Source organism: Aotus nancymaae, unplaced genomic scaffold (assembly GCF_030222135.1).
Source record: "Aotus nancymaae isolate 86718 unplaced genomic scaffold, 86718_ANA_hifiasm-v0.15.2.pri h1tg000029l, whole genome shotgun sequence".
Taxonomy (NCBI): Eukaryota; Metazoa; Chordata; class Mammalia; order Primates; family Aotidae; genus Aotus; species Aotus nancymaae.
Window position 1 is genome coordinate 30538555 of NW_026988442.1, and position 19356 is coordinate 30557910.

Sequence of the window (19356 nt, forward strand, 5' to 3'; positions counted from 1 at the left end):
CACCTCCTCATACTTTTTCTCGCCTTAGCCTTGAGTTACATTGGCACTGAGGCTTAAATGTGAAGCGTTGCCCAAAGTCTCTCCTGGTTGCAAGGTGCTTTTCCCTTTGCAACCCCTGCCCCAGTGGTCTGCAACCTCCCTAACAAGAGAGGCAGGGAATGCAAAGAGCTGAATGAGCTGGGTTACATTCTCCGTTCCCTCTCTGATTGCATGACATTACCTCTCCGTGCCTCAATTTTCTCTTCTGTAAAGTGAGAATCATCCTAGCACATAGCTTTTCAGGCTGCTGTGAGGATGCTAAGCATTCACATACATAAGAGCTAGCACAGTGCCTGGTGTTTAACAGCTGGTGCTTGTGACAGTCAGTAACATCCCCAGGCTCCATGTTGGACTCTGAATCCCACGCTTTGCAACCATAGGCTTTGTTTTGTGCCAGAAGGTCAGGCATAAGTCCTTGTTCTAGAGGCATGCCACAAGCATGGCTATGACAGGTCAGGTTCTAGAGTCAGCCAGGGTTAGAATTCTACCTCTGCTACTTCCTTGCTTGGTGAACCTTGCCTTGGTGACATAACCACTCGGTGCCTCAGTTTCCTCATCTGTAAGCTGCGCCTAAAAATATTACCTCCTAGGTTGCTGAGGTGCTTGGATGAGAATAATGCAGGTAAAGAAATGATCACTGTGCCCAGCACAGTCAGTACTGGTTTGTAGACCAGTATATGTGTATTAGATATCTACATATTAGAAATACATACATTATGTATAACTGTTCCACCATGTGGAAATGGATTCATTAATAGGAATGTAGAGGATGAATTCGTATGTTTAGCTAACCAGCACTAACTGGGCATCTACTGTGTACTGGGTAACAGCTGACTCCCGGGGGCCCTAAGCCAAGAGCTGAATAAGGTCTGTCAGCCCCCAGCCCCGATCCTCTGTGCCCCCTGCAGGGGGGATGAGCGGATGGTGCTGTGTAGGACTCAAGTAGTGAAAGCTGAATGCCCGGGGCAGGTGGGGTTGGGGCAGCTTCATGCAAAACTTTTCAAAGCCCGGATTCTGAAGGGCTTCCTGTTTTCTCAACCTAGGAAGTGAGAGGAGTTGATCCTTAATGAAAACTTTCCACAGCCTCAGCTTTCTAAAAATAGCTGGTAGGCAGAGACGCTGGCACCAAGGCCCTCTCGCAGGGCTGTTTCCTTTCTCAGAACACAGGGCTGCGGCAGGGGATGGGAAGCAGGGAAACTTTTCAAGCAGGCAGAAGTGTGTTTCCCTCCCCTTGGATGAAAATGGTCCTGCTTTTGGGGAGCTACTTTCAGATAGAAGTGAAGAGTTGCATCTGGAAAATTCAGTGACCTATGCACTTAGACTTTCTCACTATTGGGGGTGGTGAGGTGGTCCAAAACCTCTCTGGGTAGGAACCTCCTCTTTCTGAAATCTTGGCATTTGCTCCCCTGACTGCCAACAAGGAGAGAGTTCTAGAATAGAAATGCCTGTTAGGTGGTGGTGACAGAGTGGAGCCACGTTGGGCTTTAAGTTCTGAGGAGGTCTCTGATCAACCACTTACATTTGCAGACTCGAGTACCAGGGTGCAGGGGGACCCTAGTGCCCTTCCTGCCACCTCTCCTGTCCTCCTCCCCTGCCTCATGCTGCCCCTCTGGGTAGCATCATGCTTTCACCAGTCTATTGCTTTTCCTTCACACATCAACAAGGCTCAGTCTCCCTGGCAAAGGCCCCCTGTGGCCAGCCCCAGCCCTGTCGCGCTCCTGTCTCCTCACTATCCCCTGCTGCCTGGATGCCCTCCTTTCCCCATAGCCCTTAGATGATGCCTTGGTGCCTAGAAAGTACTTAACAACGTTTACTTATGAACAAAACACAGACACTTTAGAAAGGGATCAGGAAACTTCAGGTCACAGTCAGGACTGGATGCTGAACTACCCTCCTGTATCATGGCCATCCGCATTTTATTCCTCCAGTAATCTACCCTCGGCCAGCCACCGTACCTCTCCTCCTACCTGTTCCCAACCGGGGCCATGTGCACTGTTCCAAATCCTAACTAACTTCCCTTCCTGACCTGGTCCAATGCTGCCTCTTGCTGGAAGCCGCCCCACATTCCTGCCATGGTGCCCTCACTCCCTCCAAAAGCAAGTACTGAATTTTCAAGTAGCCCCACTCATGCATGGCACCAGGCACAGCAGGTGCTTAATGCCTGAATTAGCCCGCCACCCCCTACCCCCGCCCAAGGGCCCTGCACCATCAGCCTGGGTCCCTTGGTTTAAGGAAGGTGATTTTCTTTTGTCATTCGATTGACAGATGGGTTGCTGATCTGTTACTTGTTAAGAGCTTTCTCTCTAGGAAAGAATACGAGCCATTCCCATGTCCTGAGAGCTGTGTGCCAGGCTCCATCCAGTGCCAGGGACTATTACTTAATTCTCACACCACTCCTAGTAACACCATCATCCCCATTTTATAGATGGGGAAATAATAGAGATGGGCAGACAGATACTCTCCCTAGCAGGTGAAGGATTGGGATTTGAACTCAGGGCTCATTTAATTAACTTGTGCATGATATGGCTTCTGCGTGAAGTTCAGTATTCATCCTTTCTTTTGGGGACCCGGAATCCTCTGTGCCACCTGTGTAAAGTCAAGGAAAGGCTGTAGCAGACTCTGCTCTTGACCCTTGCTGATCCTTAGAGAGAGGTGCCCTGGGGAGAAGACTGATGGAGAACATATCGATAACCTCAGGGTGACTACTGAGCCTGAAATTGGAAAGGCAAAAGCAAACTGATCTTAAGTACATAAAATTGTGTATAAAACATAGTGTAACATTTTCAGCATATGATTTTGTCATATATATATATAAAGAGGTGTTTCAACTCAGTAAGAAAGATAGTCGTATTCTAATAAAAATGGCTACAGACATAAAAAGATGATATACCAGGGGTCAAACAAATTTTCCTGTAAAGGGCCAGGTAATATGTTCAGCTTTGTGGGCTCTTTCTCACTAAGACCTGCCAGTGTAGCATAAAAGCTGCCATAGACAATAAGCAAATGGGCATAGACATGTTCCAATCAAACTTCATTTGCCCAAACAGGCTGGGGGCCATGATTGACCCAAGAGCTGTGGATTGTCAACCCCTAGTATCTATATGCTAATAGCAAAGAAGAAAAAGTAGGGTGTTCTCTTTGCCTACTTTTTGGGGGTGGCGATCTGGGGAAGCCGATGCCTCTTACTGGATTTCTAAACACTGAAACTGACTTCTGCTAGTATCCCACTCTGCCCTTGGAATCTTCTGTTTTGCTAGAAGGCCCAGACACCTGCATCTACTTTCTCCTCCTCTCCTTTATCAACTGAAAGGACTTTCAAGGGTACATTTCACGCTAGGCCCTTTCCCTTGGACTGCTGACTTTGAAATGGAATCCCCTGAGAAAGCAACAGGAAGGAGCAGATAGGCTGGGTCCTGCTTCTCACTCAAACCTCAAGCATGTTTTCTAAAATCTGGTGAGACCATGTGAGTGCCCACGAGAGGCTGGGCCCAGCCACAAAGGCCATGGCCAGAAAGACACTCCTCAAGCTTGGATGGGAATCGAGAAGGCTGCGTTCTGCAGGCCAAATCAAAGCAGCTGAGAGCCAAGAGAGGGCCCAAGGCACCACCCCCCAGTCCCTACTGACTGTTTCTTCTGCCAGGCAGTACCTTGCTGCATTCACTCCCACGACCCCCAGATGCTTGGGTCAGGATGTGGATCCGGAAAGCACCTGAAGTCCTCTCTGGGCTCTTCTGCTTTTCATCCTAACTGTTCTCAGGGGAAGTGACTCTGAAGGCCAAGGAGGTAAGTTCCCTGAGCAACTGGGCCTGCCTTCCTCAAGACTGCAGTCTTGAGCCCTCCCCTGTGACTTTTCTTTAGTCTCCCTCTGTCACCCAGGCTGGAGTGCAGTGGCGCCATCTCGGCTCACTACAACTTCCGCCTCAGGTGATCCACCTGCCTCAGGTGTGAGCCACCGCACCCGGCCCTTCCCCTCTGACTTCTGTCTCAAAACTGAAAAGACCTGTTACTGGAGATAGCTTTCCCACACCTCTGCTTTGCGCTTGCTAACTTGCTAAGTAACTTCATGCTAAGAAGATGAACGTTGGTTCATCTTGAGAAGTCTGGCCGTACTTGAGTGAGGCTCAGTGAAAAGAACATAAAACCCTTCATAGGACTGTAGCCCGACGCTGTGGGTGGGGTCTGGGGAGCGATGCAGCAGTAAAACCCCTACCAGGCCATGCTGGCCAGAGCTGTGAACCCCTGGATGTCGGAGTAAGCTAGAGGCCTGAGCCGCTGGCTTGCCAAAGTCCCCAGGCCCAAGACGCACATAAAATAAAATTAATTAAAAAAAAGGCAACTGCCCTTCGACAAGTTCCCTGAGGGGCTTACCATCTCGGCACTTTTTGCATTTTTATCATCCTGATTCCTCGGATGCAAAGTCCTGAGGAGGGAGAGTGGCAGATGGTTGAAGAATGTGCCCCTCCCTGCAGGGGTTCCTCTCAGCAGGCCCCATCCTCTGGCAATCATGCATCTGAAGTGTCAGCTCCCCGGGGTGTGCTAATAGAAGCTTTAAGATGGGCTGGCCACTGTGTGTGCTGGTTTATTCCAATTAGAACAACAGCTAAGAAGCTGAGGCACAAAGAGGTAATGCCACTTCCTCAATGTCTCACCTGGGCTTCACACCCCCAGGGGCCACATCGAGGTGGATCTGCTGGGTGAGGGGCTCTGCTGAGCACCCTGCGGAACTCAGTTCAAGGGGCTGACCTCAAAAGCACAACAAGGAAGGCCCCCGGAGGAGCTGAAACCCTGAGTCGAGGGAATCAGGGTTGGAAATTACCCAAGCATTAGGGCGGGGTTTCCTAGGTGGCTTTTCTGACCTCCCTGCCCACTTTCCTGCTCCCCAGTCTAGAACACCTGCCACGGATGGAGAGCCTTATTTAACTGGACACCCACAGCGAAGTGTGCAAAACCAAAAAGGAGCAGCCTCCCAGGACAGTGCTGCATTATCCCATGCAAGCCAGCCCCGGAACTGGGGCATGGGGCCCTGGAATCGGGGAGCATGCAAGTTTCCCGGGCCTCATCCCCCGTTCTCCCGCCCAACCCTGAGCTCCAGCCACGTGGTCTGAGATTCTCAGGGAGGTCCCCAGGAGTGTCCACTTCAGAAGTGGAGGGCGCTAGCCCTTAAGAGCAGGAAAATGAGAAGAGAGGGCCTTCAGATGGTCCAGTTTTCCTATACTTAAAAAAACTCAAGTTAAGGAAACACACAGCTGGAAAACAAAAGGAGAAGCAGAAGATGTCAATTACCTTTCACTTTGATTTCTCGGATCAAAGATCACAGTCATTCTGTTTCATAATATGTTTTGTATCCAGCTAAGGTGTGTGTCTATCAGCTCTGAAAAAGATTTGCAAAATCATTTTTGAGAAGAAAAAAAATCAGCTTTGATCTTGCTTATGCTTCCAATTCATGCCAATATCATCCAAGCCCAGGAGATAACTTAACCCTTTGGCTGTAGTTTAAGCCCCAATTCTGCAACATCTTAGCATTTGTGCCAGAATTAACCCAACACTAGGGTAGTAATTACTGAGATGAGGGACTGGGCAAAGCGCATTACATTATATGGGGTGCGGGACGGGGGGAGTGTCAAGCTGGACAAAAGGGCTGCTGTGGGTATGTGAGGGGTTTCAATTCATTGCCAACTACAAAGAGACAATTACAAAGCTGGTTTCTGCTGCAGTCAAAGGAAAATGAGAACTTCAAAGATCTACTCAACTGTTATCTTCCTTCGGGCATCTACATATACTAAATCGGCCCCGGTTTCCTTCTTACTGGTGATATCACCTCAGTGGTCAGGTAACTTCATAAAACTGCACATCGTCTTCCTGTTTTTTCGGTCAACAATGGAAAAAAGCTCCTGCCTTATCAGAACAACGAAGGCACTTGAAGAGAATGAGACCTGAGGAGTCTAAGTAAACCCCTCTCTGTATGTTTAATGCCTACGGCTTTCAAAACACCTGTCTTCCCAATCCCCTTTGAATGGCCAAATTGGAACACCCGCGTCCATTCCAAACGCCTGATTTAGAAATATTTTCTGAGTCCACAGGGAGTAATGCAGCGTTATTAGAAATGTCAAGTAAGCTAGATGCTTTCTCAAGGAGAGGCGCAAGCTCCCCGAAATCTCCAAGTGACACAGAAGAAATGAATCCTTTTAGCGCTTATGCAGTTACAGGCCTGGATTTCCACATGTTGGGCTCCTACAGGAATTGGCTAGTTGGTGTTGGCTACTGCTGCCCTGAGGCAAAAGCAGCGCTCCATCTCTCCTCCACTTCAGACCCTCTCCCAAAGCAAACATTCCCAGGTACATGTGGCCCTAAGGCAGCTCCCACGTGATACTGCCCAGCCTCCACTCTAAACTGACTTCCTCCAAGTCCAAGAGTAAGCGGCACCATCAGATACTTCACTCAGGGCCTTAAAATACCACCTCTATCCTGACAACGGCCACAGTTGTATTTTTCACCCAGACCCTCACTCCTGAGCTTCAGATTTCGATATCTACCTGCCACGGGTCACCTCAAGCTTCAGAGGGGCCAAAACCAATCTCTGGATGCTTGCCCCTCCCCCTCTGCCCTCCCCCTGTCTCACCTGTTCCCATTATGGGAACACACATTCTCTCCTTCCAGTGATTCAGGCCCACCTCAGTGTGTTCCCTGACTCCTTGTTCACAGCCCGCATCCCATCCATAAATGCTTCCAGATCTACCCCCAAGTAGCCAGAAACAACCAACCTGCACTGCTCCCCCCGGCCCTACAGCAGGGCGATCCTGTTGGAACTTCTATTAGAGCACGCCACTCCCTGTTTTGCTCAGTTGACAGCTCTAAAATTCTGTAATAACCGAGATGTTTTCAATGTATCCACATCTACTCATTTAAGTAGCACTTAGATCTCAGATGTCACGCCGAAGTTCTTTCTCTGAACCTTCAAACACCAAACCACATGGTGCCCTGTATTAATATGGGGGCGGGGGGTACACTTGTACTATCTCAGGGGACCCGAGAAGCCAAGCCCTGTTCTGTCACCCTCTCAGAGAAGGCATCACATGATGTCTCCGTCTGCAGCATTCAGAGGCGCAGCTTCCTGTTCAGTCATGGAGTTTCACTCTTTGTCAGCTGCGTTGCGGAAGGCACAGGCAGGGCCTGCCTTCGTTCAACTGAGGCCTAAGATCGACTCGAGCCCAGACCACCACCAAACACCCTCCTCCGCAGGTGGAGGCTGCTCACTCTGCCTTCTCTAATCCCCACAGACCTCTCCGGAGGTGGTGGGGAGAGTCCCATTTCTCAGGCCAAGTTAGTAAGGCAGAGAAAGATGGGGTGACTTGTCCAGAAACAGCCTCCTAGCATTGGGTAGAGTCCAGAGGTGGCCTCAGCTCTATGGGTACTGGCCCCAGGCTAGGGTTTCCCCAAATTTAAAGGCCCTCTAGCTGCCCTGGGACCTCTGTTAAAATGCAGACTCACATCAGAAGCTCTTGGAACACAAGTACTCCAACGGTGCCTCTGCCTCAGTCTCCCTGAGCCTCAGTTTCCTCAATCATAAAACGGGGATGAGAACACCTCCTTGGCAAAGTCACTGTGAGGATTAAATGAGATATGATAGGCCAGGCACGGTGGCTCACGCCTGTAATCCCAACACTTTGGGAGGCCAAGGCAGGCGGTTCACTTGAGGTCAGGAGTTCAAGATCAGCCTGGCCAACATGGTGAAACCCCGTCTCTACTAAAAATACAAAAATTAGCTGGGCATGATGGTGGGTGCCTATAATCTCAGCTACCTGAAAGGCGGAAGATGCAGTGAGCTGAGATGGTGCCACTGCACCCCGGCCTAGGCAACAGAGCGAGACTCTGTCTCAAAATAAATGAATGAGATGCTACAGCTGGCTCATTGGCATGTGTTTATTAAGTCTGCAGTATCATCCCCTAAAGATGGAGGAGAAAGAGACAAAGACCAGTCTAAACGAGGCCGCTCCAATAACCAAGAACACCATTCCATTTCCCTACGTGTTTAAAAGGGAAGTACGCCCACTGATCCCTGTGAATGTGCTGGTCGGCTGTCGGTAATATGGGGATGGGATGTCAAGAGAGAAGTCTTACTTCTCTCTTATTCAGACTTACTACACGGTCCCTAAGTGTCATCTACAGATCCTCCCAAAGACACAGAGGGGTACCTCAAAAACCACAATTACTTTTGTGCCAACCTAATACAAGGTTACGGCCTGAGATCTGTACAGTGGCCTTGCATTTTTATCCCCCAGGCATAAAATGGTGAGTCATCCCACTGGTCCTATGGACTAGATGATAGTTTAGGATGTAAATTAGAAGTTTAGAAGTGGTTCACTGATTAATCAATAGTGACAATTTTCATAAAAACACAAGGGTCAACAAATAGCCATTACAATCAAAAGTACAGACCCAAGACTCTGTCTCCTTGAGAAGTTATACAACTAGCTTCCCAGACTTCTGAGATCACAGGCATGCACTTTTACATGGATGGAATTTAAGGGAAACCCCACATGCATCTCCGTGGTGGAGCCGGTGGGAATTAGCCACTGGTCTAAAGGACGTCCACTTTTGGTTCTACAATGAGACAGATGTCCCCTCCTAGCCAGTGTAGGCCATGCTACCACCTTCTCTCCATTTTCTGGTGTTTTGCAATGATTGCACATCAACTTACAATCTAGGGAAAAACAATTGGTGACTTTCTCCAAACTAAGCTGCCCCACAGGGAAGGACCAACCAGCTGTAGAAACTCAGACCTGAGCTGCCATTTCTGTTCTCCAGTTCAGCAGAATGTTTTCTGATTACATGCAGCTAACCTGCGCCTCTCCTATCAGGCAACCACAGGCAGGAAAGCCTAAACAAACCACAGTTGACTTCCTTGGCCTTCAGCCACTTTATCACCACCTCGGCCCCCTCCTCTGCTAAGAAACATCAGCCAACAGATCAAGTCCTGCAAAATAACTTGTCGCCTTTGGGGGAAAAAATGGCAAAAGAAAAGCACTTGCTACCATATTGAATGGAGACACAAATCAGCCTGTGATCACAAATAAGATGATAAAACAAATACCTGATTTTTGGGGAAGGTACATACCATAAGCCCACTCTGGGGCTACAGGAATTAACAAACATTTCTTTTAAGATACATATTTGAGTTTATGTCTCTTTGCTTATCCGTGAGAGATAGAATTGCGGGCAGGTGAGACTCTCCCAGGTGCATTAGCAGGTGGAAGCAGGGAGCAGAAAGATTTCCACCCTAACTTGCTTTGCTCATGTCACAGAATCATATGAAACTTCTTCCTCTTCTGGGAGAAGGTGCAAAATCCCTGGCCTGGCTTCATAAAGATCTTTCTTCAAATACCAACATGGCCCCTGATTCTTAGAAAGAATTCACTGGATATTTACTGAATCTTCCAGCCCAGTCTCCCCCTCACCCTCCCATCAGTTCACCTTCCAGATCATTCTACGTTTGCCCACATATGCCAGGACTAGCTCACAGCACAGCCCCAACACGGGATACCCCACACACACATCCACATTCTTCCAAAGCTCAACTCAGGCCCACGTCCTATAGCAAGCATCCCTGGCCATGTCACACTTTCTTCCACAAACCTTTAGATCTATCTTTCGTATTTTAAGTCTCGGATTTCCCATAAGAGATGTCAACCATACTCTGTCCATGCTTTCCAGATTCAAAGGCAAGAGAAGCCACTAGGCTGCCTGCAAAGACATTTCTCAAGGTTCAAGCAGGGACCAGGCTCTGTGTTCAGTTTCTCCAAGTGAGATTCACAGGCGTGGCCCTTGCACTTACTGCTATCAACTCAAAGGCCACCTGGAGTGACCAGCAAGGACAGTGTTCATGGGTGACACTGCAGCATGTGTTCCTAAAAGATAGTAGCTCCCAGGACATGCAGACAGAACCTTCACTCCTGACTCACCCCTTGATCAAATCTTTCACCTATACAGTCCCTGTTATGTACTGAGTTATGTCCCCACCACCCCTGCCAAATTCCTATATTGAAGCCCTAACCCTCTCTGTGATGGTATTTGGAGATGGGGCCCTTGGGAGATAATTAGGGTTTGGTGAGGTCATGAAGGTGGGGCTCTCATGATGGAATTATTGCCCATAGAGTAGGGCCACCAGAGGTCAGTCTCATTGTCTCATGAGGACACAATGGGAGAAAGGGTGACTGCCTGCAAGCCAGGACCTATGCAGGGCCTCTCCAGAGCCTGATCTTGACCCCCTGACCTTGGATTGCTAGCCTCTAGAATTGTAAGAAGATAAATTTCTGTTCATTAAGCCACCCAGTCTATATTTTGTTATGCAGCCTGTGCTGACTGATGCAGGTTCCAAGGTATATTCCTCTCCAAAGTCTCAGTCTATGGTCATTAGGTAGGCATCTGGACAGTGAAGTCACTGAGGTTCAGGTAAGTAGGCATCCCTATACTTTAGGTCTGGCATGCCATGGCTGGTCCATGGCACGGGGTGAACAAGGAGCAGACCCTGATACCCCTACTGCCATACCTTTATGCAGCCTGGCTGACGGCCCCCTTTTTTCTCTGCATCTGAGTTCTGCTTGTCTGCCCGTGATCAGGCCCAAATCTCCCAATAGCTCCTCCCTTTCTCAGCTGTCCTGGCAAGGGGCTCACACCCTGGGGTCAGAGTAACAGGGACACACAGACTGCTGGGGTCCCAGCTCTACCACATCCTTTCATGGGACTTGAGGCAAATCCTAACCCTCTCTGTGCCTCCTCTGTAAAAGATGGGCAATAACTATTCCCAACTTCTAAGGCTTTTAGAGAAAACCAATGAGTCAATGCACGCAAAGTTCTTCAAACGTGCAAGGCACATTGTAAGCACTCTGCATGATATTACTTGTTTTGGGAATCCGAGCCAATCTTTTAAGTCCTTGAGCCTCAGTTTTCTTGTCTGTAATATGAGAATGCATATACGTGGCACTATGCCAAGCTAAGAAATAAAAAACCAAAGTATCAGCAGCTGATTCTATTAGCAGCAACACAGAGAAGACCCTTGTTAACAGACTGAAGTGATGGGATGGCCAGTCCACCCTCTTCCACCAAAGCACTTTCACCTTGGAAGCTATTTCTGCATTTTCAGAGTGGGCGGGGCTGAGGTCAGCCATGCTTTCAGAGATGCGTTTTCACATCCTGCTGAGGGGGCCCCTCCCAGCCCTCCCTGTGCCCTAGTGCGCACCGACTGCACTGGGCCAGCGACCTGCAGAGCAGCACTCTGAGTCACCGACACGCTCTGCAAACCAGAGGCCTCCGGAAATCAGCCCAGACAGCAGACTCGCACAGCAGCCCACTGCCAGCCATTTTATGAGCAAGACCTCGGGGCTTACAAGAAAGATGCCACACCACGTGCCAAACTGTCCCCAGTTCCTGGGATGAGTAGACATGGTGATTCTGAGACTCGGGTTTCTAGTAAAAGGGGCCCACCGGGAGGAGAATGTGTCACTGGCAGATCAGTTTGTGGCCAGGAAGGCACCAAGTCCCAAGATGCCAAGAGGAGTCACCTGCCTCGAGTTGGGCTCCAGGAAGAGAAGGGCAGCCGAGGCCGGGCAGCAGCGCCCGACAGGCCATGTCCCCCAGATCAGCTTCCTGGCATCCTCCGTGTCCTCCCCCGACCCAGCCTCTACCGCTAGACTTTAATGATGCCTTTCAAACCCCAAATCGACATACGACACGAGGCCAATAGAGCAGGACCAGAGGCTGCCACTCAGAAAGATGTGAGGCAGGCAACCGCGTTCACCTTGGGTTTCTAATGAGCTACAGGTGTGCAGGTGCCATGATTTCACACGTCATCTCACTGTGCCTCACCAGAGGTCTGTTTGCATGTGCCATGTTCATAGAAGCTGGCGTCAGACAGCTCACAGCCTCACAGGCACTGCCTTTCAGCTGTGTGTGGCTCCTGGGGTCCTGGTTTTTATGGAGAGGGTAGCATGACTCAGACCACAGGACCCCATATCTTGAAGCCTATAACATTTTAATATCAACCGCTCACTGGTTGGTAATACCCTCATGAAGGCAGAGACCTCGTCTCTCTCATTTATTGCTATATCTCCAGCACCTAGGACAGAGCCCAGCACATAGTAGGTGCTCAGTAAAAGTCTTGAGGAATGACTGGGCAAAAGAATAACTAACACCTCCTAATTGATTGGATTTGCCCAGAATTTTTCCAATTAGGCCTGGCTTTCAACTGTCTCCCAGAGCTGGCCTGAAGCCCTACCAAGGAAGGTTGGTGGCCAAATTGGGAATAGTTAGACGGGAGCAGACACAGCCACATGGAAGCGATGCGCACAGTAGTGCACACGAGTGAGTGAGAATTATTCAATGTGCACGTCCTCCATTCACCCTCAATGAGCGCCTTGGCCAGTCTGGTTTCTGGATCCTTTTGGCTACAGAGGCAGGCAAGTGAGCAGAATAAACAGGACCAGGTTGAGGCTGGGGAAAGAGGCAAATGGAGGAGGCAGGTGGGACAAAGGAGGTGGTATGGGGGGCCCCAGGGTGGGGATGCGGTACCAGAGGTCAGGGAAGAGGAGACATGAGCTTGGAGCAGGAGCATCAGGGTTACTGAGGCAGCCCCTGTTGCTGCCTCCTCAATGGCTCAGCTCTTCCCCGCAGAACCCAGGACAGAGGCCAGCCTGCCCTTGCCTCACTTCCCAAGTAGCTGGGAGGGGATGCAGGATATGGTGGTAACAAGGGAGACACCAGAGGACAGCCTCAGGGAGCCACAGCTGCGGAGGGAAGGGCGTGGGAGGAGCTGCCTCCCCTGCTTCTGGTGATGGAGTGTGGGAGGGGAACCGGGAACTGCAGGGTCTCTGGGTGTCCCGGAAGGCAGACACTGGCACCAAGAAAGGTGGGGGGGGGGAGGGTCCCAGAGACGTTATGGAGCAGCTGACCAACCCAGATTGTTCTCCCAGCCCCGCCTCCCGCGCTGTCAGAAATAAGCCCCTTTATGCCAGGTGTTCTGTCAGCTGTAGATGAAACTTCCTTATATAGAATCACAGTTACCATTTTGTTAATTTCTATGGCACTTTCTACAGAGGATTTTACATACATATACATATGAGATGAGTCTTGCTCTGTCACACAGGCTGGAGTACAGTGGCACTATCTCTGCTCACAGCAACCTCCGCTCCTGGGTTCAAGCGATTCTCCTGCCTCAGCCTCCTGAGTAGCTGGGATTACAGGTGCATGCCACCACACCTGGCTAGTTTTTGTATTTCTAGTAGAGATGAGGTTTCACCATGTTGGCCAGGCTGATCTCAAACTCCTGACCTCACATGACCTACTTGCCTTGACCTCCCGAAGTGCTGGGATTACAGGTGTGAGCCACCACACCTGGCCTATATATATATTTTTTAATCCTCACAGTCACCCCATGAAGTAGGTATTAGCTGCCCCCATTACACAGATGAAGAAGCCAAGTCTCCAAGAGAGTCACAAACTCAGGCTCTGCAGCTGTTATGTAGCAGAGCAGCGTGACTCAGGCTCCTTGAAGATAAGAAATTCATTTTTGCTCACCACCCATCCACAAGACTACACTTCTCTGAATGCAGCTCAGCACAAACACTGGTCCTTGGGAGATCCCAGCTTTTATCAGGGTTGAGCAGTAGAAATTGCCCACATGGTACACAAGGGAAAATGGGGGTAAGAGGCATCGTTGTTAGCTCTGGTTAACCTATGCCAGGGAGCGGACATTGCGATTTAAGAAGTGAAGAGTGGCTTGGCCTCTTCAGGACCACTATATAAAGCCCAGTACACATCTAAAAGGTGAGATGGGGCCAAGCACAGTGGCTCATACTTGTAATCCCAGCACTTTGGGAGGCTGAGGTGGGTAGATCACCTGAGGTCGGGAGTTCGAGAACAGCCTGACCAACATGGAGAAACCCCATCTCTACTAAAAATACAAAATTAGCTGGGCATGGTGGCGGATGCTTGCAATCCCAGCTACATTGCTTGAACCCAGGTTGCGGTGAGCTGAGATTGCGCCACTGCACTCCAGCCTGGGCAACAAGAGCGAAACTCCTGTCTCAGAAAAAAAAAAAAAGAGATGGTGCTAGTATATTACAAGAGTTACGGCCAAGGCCTGGGCTGCAGTCAGGGATGACTGGAGGCACCCCAGCTTGCTTCCATTGGCAGTGTTCTCCAGCAGAAGAGGAAACCGTAGGTTCACTTCCCACAAACCCACCAGCAACTGGGGTTTCCAGACCCCAAGGAGACCAGGCCTTCCTGAGGCATCAGTCTGACTCCAGCTTTGGGCCTGGGGCATCAGCAGCACATATAAGGCCTGCTCTCTAGAGAAGTTGTGACATCTGAGCTCCACAGAGGGGCCTATCTGAAAGGGAAATGCAGGTCACTCCCGAGGGTGACAGGGGTGAGGGTGACAGGTGCCTGGGGGTTACAACCACTTGCTGGCCACCTCATCAGAATTCCATCTTGATCGACTCTCCCTAGCCACCTGCCAGCACCCACCCACTGTCAGGACCCAGGGATCCCACTGGCCTTTAAGATTGAAGATGATCCGCTTCCCTCACCTCACTCTCCCCTAGTCCACAGCCTTCCTTACTATACGTAAATCACATCAAGCCCATTCATGCCCCAGGGCCTTTGCATCTGCTGTTCTCTGCACCTGGAATGCTGCTCTTGCTTTAGACATCTGCAAGGTTCTCTTGTTGAGATCTCCTCTTAAGCACTGCCTCCTCTGAGGTGCTCCCCTTACTGGAAAGGCAAGCAGGTCTCCATGCCACCTCATCGTGCCCTGTCCCCCAGCCTGCTTTCTCTTCTGACAGAGCACTTGGCACCCCCAGTTTTATTGTTTATATGTTTAGACTGAAAGCGTTAGGAGGGCAGGGACTTTGAGCCTCTTCACTGTGTTAGCCCCAGCAGTGAGCAGTAAACAGCTGTTGGATGAATGAATGATTTCACAAAATAATGGACGAATCAATGAACCAACTATGGCTTCCGGGTATTGGCAACCCAGTGGTGACTTCATCATGTGGACATGGGGTGCTGTAGTCCTCATCTGGGTAGAGCAGATTGCAAGGGAAACTGGGAATCACGCTTCCCGGTCACAAAGGAGACAGTACCTCTGCGCTCTTGCTCACGCTGCACTCCTGCCCGGCACCCCATCTCCCCTTCTAACTAATGAAACCCTGGCCCCAAAGTTCCAGAGGCCCACAGCCCCTAGGGCACCCAGCCCTGTACTTGGCGTTCAGTAGGCTTATTCAACTGCTGAGCAAATGGGGTCAGGACGAGAATTGTGGAGTCTGGAACCCTAAGCCTTCACTTTCCACTCGGTCCAACTTAAGGAGAAATTGTTTCCCCATTTGTGAATATCTCCATCCCGAGCTTATTTCATATGCCAACTGGGACATGGCTAGAAATTGCCCATGAAAAGACCGTAGCAGGAAGTAGGTTTTAAGAGCAGCAGCTCCTCAGGAAACCTGAGCCGTTTAGAGACGGGAGGGCCAGGCTTCCAACTAAAGCTCTCCATGGCCCAACACTGAGCATCCATCTGCTCAGGCCACCGAGTGTCAAGGGAAGGGCAAGGTGGACCACAGGGCCAGAGCCAGTTTCTCAGGCATTTCCCACCCACCCATGAGGCAAGATTTGGTGGCTGGGAAGGACAGTGAGCCTTGTAAGAAGTGGCTGTTTATTTCTAGTATGAAAGACAACTTCTAGCAGGCTTTGAAAAACACCATAAAAATTCAATACTGGCCAGGCATGGTGGCTCACGCCTATAATCCCAGCACTTTGGAAGGCCGAGGTGGGCAGATCACTTGAAGTCAGGAGTTCGAGACCAGCCTGGCCAACATGGTGAAACACTACAGGAGAATCTCTTTGTGACATCAGGGTAGAGAAAGATTTTCTAACCCACTGCTTTGAACTGGCGGGAGCCTCCAAATCAGTTGGGAATCTTGTAAAAGCACAGACTGTGGGCCCTCCCGGCAGCGTCTCTGATTCAGCAGGTCTGGAGTGGAGGTGGCATTTGCATTTCTAACAAGCTCCCGAGTGACCTGATGACACCTCATCCTAAACTACACCCAGAAAACTCACACCTTTCAGAAAACAAACATAACTACATGAACATTTCCTGTTCATTGAAAGGTACTGCTTTACATGTACCAGCTAAGTGAAAAGATTTAACTGTCTGACAGTATCAAACTTTGTGAGAATGAATTACGTATGTGCTGCTGATGGAGGGTCAACTGGCAACCGCTTCAGAACACACTTTGTCATTGTCTACAAAAGTTGGAAGTGTGTACACCCTGTGACCAAGCAACTCCCCTGGTCAGTATAACCCTACAGAAAGTCCTCTGTGTGCAAGCACCAGGAGACCGAGAAAGAACATTCCAGACAGCACTGCCTGTAACCAGAAAGAGGACAAATCCGGAAACAAATGCCCACCGTCAGCAGAACAGATCAACAGGCTTTACAATGGAATCTTACGCAGCAGAGAAAAGGAAAGACTTGCAGCTAACGCAAAAACAATGAGTGAAATCTATAAAGAAAATGAAGTGGCAGACACAAGATTCAGGGTGGCAGTTATGCTAAGGTGTGCATAAAGAGGGCGTGCTTGAAACTGTATGCGGAATCACTGGGCATCGTGGCTGTGAACATCAGAGATGAGCCAACCAGACCCACCTGCCTCCTGATGGAGGAACACACCACCCTGATGGGACAGTCTCGCCAAAAGCATCGAAGCTGAATTGGATCAGGCCTCTAGATCTGACTGCCAACTTACAGGAAACACCAAGGACAGAGCCACGTGTCAGACGACACTACAGGACTGGAACCTGCAAAACCCAGACTACAGAAAATTCTACAGGACACCTGGTTTCTTCAGCACAAAGATGGCAAAGAGACCAGATGAATGCGGGGCATGAGCAGACTAGAGAAACTGAAAAGACGTTTCACACAAGCACCATATCTGGCCGCTCCTTGAGTCCAGAGTCAAACGAACTAAAAAAATAAAGAAATGTTAGGATATTTATGAGACAACTGAGAATTTGAACACTGAGTTTGCGGTAACAATATCACGGAAAAAGCGTTTAAGTCATCTTTTAGAGAAATATAACTGAAAGGTTTGCTGGAAAACATTTTCTACAAAGAAGAGCTCAGAGGAAATGATTATCCTATTGTTCCTTAAGCTTAGGAGGAGGGGTAAGTACACAGCATTCGTGTTGTCACATATTTAAACATATTTATATGCATTTAATAAAAGCAATTTATTATTTAAAGGAAAGGAAGAGTAGGGAGAGAGAAAGGGAGGGAGGGAGAAGAAAGAAGGGAAGGAAGGAGGGAGTAAGAGAAAAGGAAGGAGATGAGGTAGGGATTACTTGGAGAGAAGGAGGACAAAAGGAGACAGGTCTCCTTTGCACCCATCATACAAGACCTGGTATTTTTGCACATCCTGGCATATCTAGAGCATTCTAACACACTTAGAGCAGGAGAATGTCACCTCTCAGCGAGACCTTCCTTGATGACCCTGTCTAAAGTCTTCTCACCCCCAGCACCCTGTTTCTTTTCTTCATGGCATATGTCACCACTGGAAATATATTTCTTCATGGCATTTCTCCTTATTCCTCAACAGACTATAAGAACCACAGAGCAGGAACCTCGCTTCACTCACCCAGCACCTACCGATTTACCTGGCTGCGAGCAGGGGTTGCTAATGACGATGGTGATAACGATAGCGGTGGTGGAGGTGGTATTTTGTATCTACTGGGTATCTACCCTGTGCCAGGCCTTGTTCTAACAAATCTACATGGACTAACCCACCCAATGTTCACAATGACCCATGAGGTAAGCGTTATAACGATCACTCCCATTTTGCAATTCAGTAAATCAAGTCTCAGTGAGGTGAAGGGAATCGATCAGAGTTATGCAGCTACCACGTGGCCGAGCAATGATTTCCATCCAGAAGTTCTGGTTCCAAGGCCTACCCTGGACTCCAGTCTTGCTGAGAAAATTACATTTAATAGTAAAGACAGAAGCTTTTTGTTTAGGCCTGAAGTGATCTGAGTTAACCACTGAAGTTCAAAGAGAACCTTATTAAACCAACTTATTTCTCCTGCCATACTAGCCCCAGTGTTCTTTATGCGCGTGCGCGCGCACACACACACGCACGCACGCACACACACAGTATAACTACACCTGGCCACACTACAAACCATAGTGCAAAGTACTGAAGCAATGCAATGGTTTTTTTTCTTTTTGAGACGGAGTCTTGCTCTGTCACCCAGGCTGGAGTGCAGCGGCACAATCATCTCAGCTCACTGCAACCTCTGCCTCCCAGGTCCAAGCGATTCTCTTGCCTCAGCCTCCCGAGTAGCTGGGATTACAGGCGTGAGCCACCACATCTGTCTAATTTTTTTTATTTTTAGTAGAGACAAGGTTTCAACATGTTGGCCAGGCTGGTCTCAAACTCCTGACCTCAAGTGATCCACCCACCTTGGCCTCCCAAAGTGCTGGGATTCCAGGTGTGAGCCACTGTGCGTGGCCTGAAGCAATGTTCTTTGCCTTGTTTTCTGCCTGGCACACAGTATGACTTGTTTTCTGCGTGGCACACAGTAGGCACTCTGCAAATGTGTCAAGTGGAACTGACCAAAATGCGAGGAATTTGGGCCGGGATACCAACCTTTCCAAAACAGAGGTGCCAATCTCAGTGAGGAAACATCTCTATTAAGAGACCCTTGAGGGTGAGCAAGCCCCTTTTGGAAATTCAAGGCCCCCACAGGAGGGGGCCCTAACCCCATTAGTCACACCCACCCAGCAGGAATTACTTGACTGCTCAGCTCCCCTTCCAACCTTCCAGAGGGGACCCTGAACAGCTAAGAACTCTGATAATAAGAAACCAAGGGCTGTGAGATCTGGAGTGTGAATTTAGGAAATTCTTTCCAGGATAGGCCTGGCCAAAGCCTGTCTTGGGGTGAGCCCCCACGACTGGCACACTCTCACCTCACACAGCTGGGGGTGATTGGACTGGGGAAGGGGCCCAGGACCAAAAGGGGTGGCCCTCTTGGATGGAGCCAAGCTGTCTGCGTTCTGAGTCACAAGACCATCCTCAGAACCTTCTCCCTAATCGGAAGAGAGCAGGAGCGTAACATGCTGGGAGCTGCTGCCCCTTCTCCGAACAGGCTGGGGGTGGGCAGGAGCAGGGAGCTCCAGTTCCTGGGCTGAGGTATGAATTTCTCAGAACCCTGGCAGCCTGGAAAACACAGAGCTGGTTTCTGTTTTCCACCCCCAGAAACAGCCTGTAACCACAGC

At 49.5% G+C, this 19356-nt stretch overlaps 1 protein-coding gene across 6 annotated transcripts in view; it reads right to left on the reverse strand.

Moving 5' to 3' along the window:
• Window positions 1–19356, reverse strand: part of NFATC2 (nuclear factor of activated T cells 2) — a 158717-nt gene that overhangs the window by 5651 nt on the left and 133710 nt on the right. For 2 of the 6 annotated variants that reach the window (XM_012467466.3, XM_012467462.3), the window contains exon 10: window positions 5323–5410. The exons of the other annotated variants lie outside the window; for them this stretch is intronic. In XM_012467466.3, coding sequence (XP_012322889.1) covers window positions 5367–5410 — 44 coding nt within the window. In that variant the 3' untranslated portion in view covers window positions 5323–5366. The remainder of the gene's footprint in view (window positions 1–5322; window positions 5411–19356) is intronic. 6 annotated transcript variants of the gene reach the window in all.